The 10,226-nt window shown below is 31.4% G+C and overlaps 2 protein-coding genes across 2 annotated transcripts; one reads left to right on the top strand and one right to left on the bottom strand.

Moving 5' to 3' along the window:
- Positions 1–3,158: 3,158 nt before the first annotated feature.
- On the bottom strand, positions 3,159–6,386 carry Rtel1 (Regulator of telomere elongation helicase 1). Its single transcript, XM_088233735.1, has one exon. It carries the CDS (start codon positions 6,202–6,204, stop codon positions 3,280–3,282), a length of 2,925 nt encoding a protein of 974 aa, XP_088089861.1. The 5' UTR covers positions 6,205–6,386; the 3' UTR covers positions 3,159–3,279.
- A 62-nt stretch (positions 6,387–6,448) lies between these two features.
- On the top strand, positions 6,449–8,427 carry Pfdn4 (prefoldin subunit 4). The gene is made up of 3 exons (XM_088233736.1): positions 6,449–6,647; positions 7,148–7,375; positions 7,913–8,427. The coding sequence occupies exons 1-3, from the start codon at positions 6,603–6,605 to the stop codon at positions 8,063–8,065; spliced, it is 426 nt and encodes a 141-aa protein (XP_088089862.1). The 5' UTR covers positions 6,449–6,602; the 3' UTR covers positions 8,066–8,427.
- Positions 8,428–10,226: the final 1,799 nt, after the last annotated feature.

Consider the following 10,226-nt stretch of genomic DNA (forward strand, 5'->3'; position numbering starts at 1 on the left):
GACAGACGTTGTCCTGTCCGAACGTTGGTTTGCCTGCTATTACCTTGGAATAAGACTTCATTGATAAATAGGTACCTAGGTACTTGTTAATGATTGAATTCCAAAACTAAAAATTATGAATATTCAAATATTGAATTTTGGTAGGTATCTAGGTACTTGTTTGCGGTTGAATTCCAAAACATAAAATAATTCATTTTCAAATATATGTTTTTTTTTGCAAATTAATGTGAAACTCAGCTCTTCTCACCTGTCTATTGTTTGTGACTATATTGTTATTTGTGTTGTTATTATGTTTATTGTTAATGTCACTTGTTTTTGGCCAAGGTTTCCATGTTTTGGAAGAAGGCCCTTATAAATGAAAAAAAACGGGGTGCACTTTATTTATGAATGCGATTTCCAAAAATGTATTGAGTGTCAGTTTATAATATTTAAGTATTACCAAAAATCCAATAAAAAGAAATAAATGGGAAGAAATGATAAGGAACTTTGGGATAGAATCTAATTAAGATCCACAAAAAACAAATGCTGTTTGTTAACATTCAAATTCAAACTTCTTTTTATATTAAAAAAAATAACATCTTCCCAATTTTTTAGCATATGCATTCTCCTCGAATGCAACCCCGGTAGATCAACGAATAAAATATTTATGCTCCTAACTTCTTTATTACATATTCGATTAAAGATTTTAATATCTATGAAAGATACGCAGCGCAAAGATCTACATTTCTTTAAAAAACGCATGTAAATCGGTTAAGCCGTTTAGGATAAGTTCAGTGACATCAAACGTACAGAGGAATTTTATATATAAATATATAAGTTATTACATCATTACAATGGAATTCCACCAAAAATTGTCAATAAATAATTTGAATCAAATAACAGTGCTCTTTTACACAAAAAAAGATAACACGGTAAATTAGAAATAGTAAAAATCATAAATTCTTGATTTGTAGGTATTGTTGCAATGTATATTGAATGCCCTAGGCAAAATACAAACTGTCTCGTTCTAAAAACTCAGGGGTTTTTTTTTATTTTTTTATTTTTTTTTATTTATTTATTCACACTCTTTATCAAAATACAATTCCATATTCACTTTGCCCAGCTAACAAGGGTACATACCCCGTTCCAAGCTAGGCAATTACATTTTAATATATTATAATACTTAACAAATTAATATAGAGCACAGACAAACAAAATATAAACTTATTCGGATACACATTTTGATTCATATACATACAGACATACACATATATACACACATGTATATATAAATATACACATATATACACATGTACATACACACACACGTACATACACCCATGCGCATACACATACATACATTCATAAAGACATAGACAATTTATTTATGCGAAACTTCATGGTTGTCATCTATAAATATATATTTTTTAAATTATTCTTTATTTTTTATATTTTATTTTTGATATCCAGTAAGGTTCTCCAATCCGTGGCATGCATCAACTTTTCTGACTCCCTACGACCAATGTCATGAAAGAGCGAGGTCAACACCTTCCGTAACTTGACAACACTCCCGTCTTTCCACGATTCTGGCAAAAGGTTATGGACCTTTTTGCCTACGTTATAGTGTTGTCTCGATGCCAGAACAGTGTTGACCCCTTCACTTAGTATCAGATCCCTATTAGAGTATCTTGTGTTATGGTTGTGGTTGACGCTTGGGTAAATGTCTCTCTTTATGTGTGTAACCACTACCGTTCTCAATATATACTGTTGAATAATATTCAGTACTCTGAATTCTTTGAAGAGCAAGTCACTTGGATAGCGAAATGTTTTTTTTAAGATGACTCTGATTAAAGATTTCTGTGCAATTGCTACAGGTTCAAGGGCGGTTTTTGTGCAAGCTCCCCAACCAATTAGACCGTAAGTCAACACAGAATTTGCCAGTGCATGGTATAGGTGTTTCAAGTCCGGGACTTTAAGTATATTTCTAAGTGGGATGAAAAAATGTATTAAGCGCTTAATTTTTGCAGTTATAGTTTCAATTTGTTCATTCCATCTCAAATACTGGTCTATAATTATTCCAAGATATTTTATACTTTGAACACTACTTAGTTTTTTGCAGTTGCAATTTACCATCACTGAACAATTATGTAGTTGAAGTTCGTGAATTTCATTAGGTTGCCCGGCGGAAGTTGCATTAAAACGTATGAACTTTGTTTTATCCGAATTTAAAGTCAACAAGTTTTCGTCTAGCCATTTTTTAATATAACTTAAGTCATTACTTGCTTTTTTATGAGTTTCTGACCAAGTTGATGCGCTATAAATTATAGCTGTATCATCTGCAAATGAAATGATTTGTCCAAGTGATGGCTTGTTACAAAGTTCGTTAATATATATCAAGAACAGCAGTGGTCCCAAAGTGCTCCCTTGTGGAACACCAAATGAGAGCTGAGCAGGTTCGCTCAAGTCACTACCCACTTTCACCTTTACGTGTAACTTTTTGCTTTAAACCAAGAAGTTTTATTGATAATTTTATCTAAATCAGTAACTTTATCAAGAAATATCTACAAAAATATCAATATAAATGTTTTATTGATTGATTTGGTGTTTATTTCGTAGAACTCCACATTGACATATTGAGTGACAATTGTTTCGCCTTATTAGGGCATTTTCAATTGTCAACAAACAATTGTCACGAAGTTTTTATTTTTATATGTTTATATTTGTAAAAATAAAATAAAGTGTTCAGTAGACACAAATCAGTGTTTGATTTCTAATTATAAGTTTAAATGTTTTATGTTAACCATGGTGGGAATCGAATTTAAGATCTCTGAAATTTTGAAATCTCTTGCAGAAGATTCCATTTGTAAAAAATGTAGATAAAATCAAATTGAGAGTAAGAAATATTTTTCAAAATATTTTTCCAAAAATTATGTTTATGTCACCTAAATATATTATATTAAAAAAATAATACGATAATAAAATCTATTATGAATTATCTACAAATCAAAATTGTACAATTTCCGTTGGTGATAGTATAAAACATAGGTACCTAACACGTGTATTTATGAAATTCATCATTATTTTTATTAAGTAAATAATAAGCAATAGTTTTATCATAATTTTATGTACACAAATAATATTATGTAGCACTTTAAAATATCATCATCTTTAATCTTTAAAATACTGTTTATCGCCATTGAAACAAAAAATATACTTATATTATTTTTAATAAAAAGAGAATAAAATAATATAAAAACATTTGAAATTGTTACTTGTGCATTCCCGAATAATAAAATAAGATCATAATTTCTGACAGTAAATTTCAAAGTTCTTTTTGTGTGATTCTTTTAGAAATCTACCCATGTCCTGCAATAGATAGTGAATTTTTTGATCAGGATAAAATATTCGGTCTAGGGTTTTTATAAACTCTTCATAGTTATTACCAGATTTGTAAAGGGATATTGACGATTGAAATTCTTTATAAGTTTCTTTGTTTAGTGAGCTTTTTACACATTTTACAAAGTCTATCAAATCCTTGGGTGCCATTTTCGCTGGCAATATTTCTTGGGTTTCAGTATTAGAAGAATCAAAACCGAAGGGTAACATTTTCAATTTTTTCCTTTTATTTTTCATGTCATCGATGTTAGAGATTCTTTCTCTCTTATGAATTGTTACCTCAGAATTATTTGAAGTAGGATTATTTTGCGGTAACGTGTCATGGCACGAATCTAGCGCACTGAATAGGTCAGCTGCCTTATTCAAATTTTGTGTACTGCTAGAGGGGCATTTCATATTTTTGTAATATTCAATATCTCCTAAAACTTCATTTGATTTTGGTAAATGATTAAAATTTCCGGTTTTTTCTTTTTTGGGTATTGTGCGAACAATCGGGTTAGAGTTTTTAAGAGAGCTCATGATATTATTTTTCGTAGCGTCGTTGATTTCTATATCGATCATTGGCTTTAATTTAGGTGAGGGAAGGGTATTTTCAGCATTTTTGAAAAATCTGCACAATTCTCCGACCGTTTCACCAAATTTATTTCCTGTTGTTAAATGACCTTTAAGCCAAGTCGATAATTGATTTTTTAGTTTTGGATTGTTGAATCTAGTATCACACAACAATATCGCTCCATAGTCATTTTTATGACGTATGACTCGACCGATGGCTTGATTAACAGCTCGCGAGGCTTCTAAAGAGTACCATTCATCCCCTGACAGAAATTCATTGTCTTTATTCCGTTGTTCTTCTAAATATTTCTTTTTTAAAACAATGCGAGGGTCTTTAAGGGGAGGAAAGGGTAATCCGGTTACTATAACTGCGCGTCCATTCATATCCGCAAAATCCAAACCTTCAGACACTTTTCCTCTACATACTGCCATAAAGCATGCGCCGCGAGAATTTGGATCATTAATTTTGCTATAAAAACCAGCCATCGTGGCATTAAATGTATCTTTCCTTTGAGGTTCTACATATATGGGTTTTATATCGGAAATGTTGCCCCAAATACCTTCCACCTGCCAATCTTGTTGACACTTGGCCATTATGGGGTAGGAAGGAAAGAATACCAATAAGCCATCGGGAACTATTCTGCAGAAACTGAGGATCGTGCGACCGAGCGACGTGATGTATTTTGGGTTATTTCGATTTTCGTAGTTTGAATTTAGAATCTGTGCATCCGGTCCTTGACTTATAATTTTTACAAATATTTGTTTTCCAGTAACAATATGTGGGTTTTCTAGCCGAGCTTGTATTGGGATTCCCAGTTCTAGAATGAGAGGTTTGAGAGGTGCGAGGGTACCGCTGGTGAGTATAATACACCTTACATTTTGGTCTAAAAGTTGTTTCATACCAAATCCAGGACTGAAACACCAATAACTGATAACTCTATCCGCAGTACTTCCAGTGGGGGCTTTGATGACTGACCACGAATCGGACTTTTTGTTTTTCTTTTCTTCTAGATGTACATGTACCTTATAACATTTGGAAACTCTATCTCTATGAATGTTTTTGGTGTTGCTAAAACAAATATTTAGTAAGTCTGAAAATTTTTGTAATCCATTGCCTTTTCTTTGAAATGGAGAATTACCACCAGTTGTAGTTAAATATTGTATTAAATTATCGACAAGCGAAATCACTACAATGCAATTTGTCTCATTAATTTGGGCTTTAGACATTAAATCAAATATATATGCACCATCAAATGTGATTCCATCTCCCGGTTTAACGGGAATTTCGTCAACTGCTCTTTCAAGTGATAATAGAATTGTCTTAAGCGTACAAAGGTCATCCGGAGTGAAATCTTTCGGCTGGGAATTGTCATTTACTGTAAAATCAGAGCCTTCATCTTGAGTTTCGGAAATTGCTTTCATGATGTGCGTCACTTCTTCGATGCACAATGCTATTTCTGTAGAAGTGAACTGTAACGATGCAGACTCTTCGCACATTCTCTCTATGTTATGAGCTTCATCTAGAATGATGACATTATTGGAAAGATCTATACCATTAGCTTTACGTGATTTTGGGTCTAATAGATAATTGTAAGGTAAGAATATAATGTCTGCGGTCTGCTTCAATTCTTTAGCCATATAATAAGGGCAGCATTTCAATTTTTTCCCAACTTTTACAAGGTCTTCGATGTCTAAAATGACATCTTTAACACTAATATCTTCTTTCTTATTCTCCACATTAGAAAAAAAATAGCAGGTCTTTGACTTTACTCTTGCCTGACAAAGAGTGACTTTATTAGCGTTATTAGTCTCTTTGGAGACTTCTGGGTGGATACACATTTGGTCGCGAGAGCCGAGAACTGCCGCCTTAACACTCCGATAGTTTGATCTCTTTAATTCTTGCATAGCTTGAGATAACTGGGAATGAGTGCGAGAGGCGTATATAATTTTGGGCATTCCCCACCCAGCTGATCCTTCATTTGTTGTTTGTTTTCCGGCCACATTCTTTAGTTTACTTTCGAGAGAGTTCATGAAAGATCCAGGGTTGTCACTTATTCCCATTTGAGCATTAATCTGAATTTGGGCTTTTTTAACAAGCAGCCAAGCCAAAGAGGAACACAGTAAGCTGAGAGTTTTACCTGTTCCTGTAGGTGATTCAAGAACACCGTTATAACCATTTTGCAAACAGTTTATAACCTTTTCCATGTACGCTTCTTGAACATCGTAAGGTTTGAATGGAAAAGAAACGGGGATTCCATTTATCATTATATCTGACATGTTGAAATATTCAGTGCGCTGATCCGGACAAGTGGAATTAAAATAATATTTCCACAGATTAATCTATCACACGTAAATCGCATAGTTACCATAAATGTCGAAAACAAACATGTCAAATCTGACGTTACAAGTTTTGTTTTGCGCCAAATCTAGCAGAAGGCAGAACTATTATTTTTTATTCTTGCCATGTAAGAAAGTATAAATATTTTAATAGACTGTATAAAGTAAAAATAGAGTCTGCCATGCTTCTGTCTTTCATTGCTACGGTTTATGGTTTGGTTTGGATCTTTTATCTGTGGTTTTAAGTCAAAAATTAACCTCACACTAAATATCGTCAATCTTTTAGAAAGATTTTCGCATTGATCTATTACATTCTGTGAAATTTTGTTCAAATTCATATGGCTAAAATGGCTAGTTCAAGCACGAAAGAAAATTTCATGCCGGTAAGTTTATAGAATAGTATCAATGTGTTTTCGAAAGCATTGTATTCTTCTTTACTTATTGCTTTGAAAATTGTTTAGACTGTCCTAAATTGTTTTTATTTGCTTCCGGGAGGATAAAGAATATATTTCCGAGTGTAAATAGGAACCAGAACTTTTTGAAAGAGTGCTTTCGACTCGGTAAAAATCCTGAAAATGGAAATCGAGTGGAGATAAGTTCGCCTCGTAGTGTAGTGGTAAGCGCGTTCGCCTACTGTGCTTGAGGTCCTAGGTTTGATTCCCACCTGGGTGAACGTGAAATATTGAGTTTTAAGTTGGTTCTGCACTGCAATATTGAATTGTTTTTGGACCGTCACCTGAAGCAGTGCACTGGGTGCGGATAGGGAAATGATTATAAATAATTTTATTGTAACCTAATCTATGTACCAATTGGTGCTCTAAAATGGGAGTTTGTGATGTCTTCAAGAATCTGTGTAAATTAAAATAATCATTTTTCTTGATAGGATTATGACGATGTTTCAATAACTTTCGAAGATCAGCAAAAAATAAACAAATTTGCAAGATTCAATGCAAAGTTAGAAGATATTAAAGAGGAACTAAAAAACAAACAAAATGATATGAAGAGCTTAGATGAAGCGTGTGATGAACTTGCTCTAATGGATGAAAGCGACGGAAAAGTTCCCTACCTTATTGGAGAAGTGTTTATTTGCCAAAATGTGGATGAAACTATCGTGAGTATAAAATTATGTACTGTTTTTTTTGTACCAGATTGAATTACAATTAAATTTTTATATTTTATCAGTTTAAAATGTATTCAGTCTAAAAATTAATTTTTAAATATTGTAATGTCGGTCGGCGTGCAAAAATTATATTTTCATATGGGGAAAGTTTAACTCTTATTGGATGTTCCCTAATCATACAATAAACGTGCAGCCAATAGTAGGCGACCTTTCTAAAGAAGAGCAGTATCGCGGATCAGAGTAAATAATGTTGAAGATTGTATTTTATCAACAGTTTGTATTGTCTCCCGAAATTACTTGATTTAGTACATTGGCGGTAATGCACGTCCACCGACAATATGTCAATAGATCATTTACTTCTTATTTTTAAATGTTCAAATCTGCATTAGATTACTTCAATTGATTTTGTCAGGTGTACTGTAAAGTCAGTTTAAATTATGAATCAGTAGCTTTACATTTTTAAAATGGTGTTGATTGTCTTATATTTGTTTTTTAACTTGGAGAAAAATTCATATTTATTTCTTACAGAAACGACTAGAAGAGGCCAAGTTAGCTAAAACTGCAGAAACTGAAATATTGGAACTGCAAGCTGAAGGAATCAAAACTCAAATGAGCGAACTAAAGGCTCACCTATATGGAAAATTCTCAACACATATCAACCTCGAAAATGAAGACGATTAAACTTATTTAACCAAAAAAATATTTATTTTATATTAATATCTCCGATATTTTTAAACTACAATAATTGTGCTTTTCAATGCTTTAACATTTAAAAGTAATATCGCTTACTTTCAAAAACACTAATGCTTTCATTTTTAGATTGTTATTTTTTTTTTTATATAAACACACAATACAACACAGATTTGTGACTAAACAATTTATAATGGCTAAAAGATTTTTTACCCTACGATTTTCAGTAACTTAAAACACAATTACAATATTGTTTGTAGCTTTTAATTGATCAAGATTCATTAATTTTTTATGTAACATGAGGTAAATATTAATTTTTATACTTGAACAATAAAAATATTTAACTCCAAAAACATGTTTTCATTTCATATTAATAAACCTTGAAAATGTACAAATAGGTAGCCAACCTATTTGTACATTTTCAAGGTTTAAAGATAATTGCGAATATCGTAGAATCTAAGGAGCGCCATAAAAAATAAAGATGCTCTACCTTTGGTACTCTACTTAACTTACTTACCTCTACTTAAGTTTCATGCCAAGACTTGGTTCAACAAATTAATCCACTTTTTATTGTTGCAAAACCTCTTGCATTCCCAAAAGCTGGTTTATAGATTGTTGCTATAAAATGGGTTCTACCTGAAAACCTGAAATATACATTATATATTTTGGATATTAGTTTTGAGGAGTCTACTTTATATGTACTTATATTTTAATATTACATAACTTTAAATATGGGGGTTCATACATTTTCGTAAACAATCATGTTAGGTTTATCATTTCCAGACTGTTTTCTAAGTGTAAGGTTTTTCAGTTTGCTTCGCCTCCCACACACTCCATTCCAGATAAGATCACATTTCAACTTTGTTGTTTTGAAGTGTGTGGGTACTAAGTACACTATTTATTTTATTTTATTTATTTATTTTCTTTTATTTAGGAAACATACAGTACAGTTACAAAGTTTACTATTTTACACAATTAGACTTAACTCTAATGGACCAGTGAAGTTTCCATATTATAAAGCAATTATATGTAAGGTTAGTTATGAAAGTATAAAAAAGAGAAGGAAAAATAAAAACATAAATGAAAGTTGTTTGAAAATTAAAATTTAAGTAAAAAAAAGATATTTTAAAGTTTGTAGTTTATAGCGAGTATTTACAAATGAAAATTATATTAAAAATGAAGAAAATTTGTAAGAGTAATTAAAAATTAAGAATTGAAATAAAGAATGAAAAACATGCTCAGATGTAAAAATAAAATAAAATAGTAATAACATTTAAAAAAAAAAGGAAAAACATAAATAGACACATATTTATTTTAAGGGATTCAAAGAATGGATGAGAAGAATCTTTAAGTGAAATATAAGACAATAAATTTAAGTCAATTTAAAAAAACATCTTCAAAATTAATATGTCTTAAATATGTCTATGTTATTATGTTTATCCCAATAAAACAAGTTTATATCTTAAATATATACCTTAAAGGGTAAACCATGGGAGTCGCATTAAACAAAATGTTCAGGAAATTAGATCATGTGATTTCTAAAACATAATTCAATAACTTTTAAACTAAATGAGAACATTTCATATATAAAGAACTTTCAATGTATAATAATGATTATTTTGATATTTGGTCATGATCATAGAACAGCAACGTATGTGATTGCCTTCAATTTTACATGAGAGTGGTTTAATTTTTTTTTTTGGACACTTTATGTCATAACTCAATAAGTACAAAAGTATATCCTTTGACATTTGGGGATGGTCATGTATATATATATATTTTTCAAACCTGGAATACAAAGCCTTTATAAAACCTTTTCAATATCAAATATTAAAAAAAAAGTCAATGTCGCATTTTTTGCACATCCCTCGTTCTACGATCAGAACGATTTCATTATCCTTTTTACACACCCAAGCATTCATGTGAGAACGATGTATATATAGTTCCTTAGTTTATATTTATTTCTGTGTAACTCATTACTAAAGATACGACACTAACTGGCAGCTGTCCATGTGAAATATAATTGTGAAAAATGTACTTTCTGTGCTGTTTTTTTATAGTTGCAGAGCAATTACAGCACTTTCTCAACACAGGCGGCGGCATTACTCTTCGTAGCGTCACGTCTGATTACTACAAAAGCATGTAGAGAATG

This window comes from Micrasema longulum, unplaced genomic scaffold (genome assembly GCF_059751315.1).
Source record: "Micrasema longulum isolate JH-2025_06_02 unplaced genomic scaffold, ASM5975131v1 h1tg001144l, whole genome shotgun sequence".
Taxonomy (NCBI): Eukaryota; Metazoa; Arthropoda; class Insecta; order Trichoptera; family Brachycentridae; genus Micrasema; species Micrasema longulum.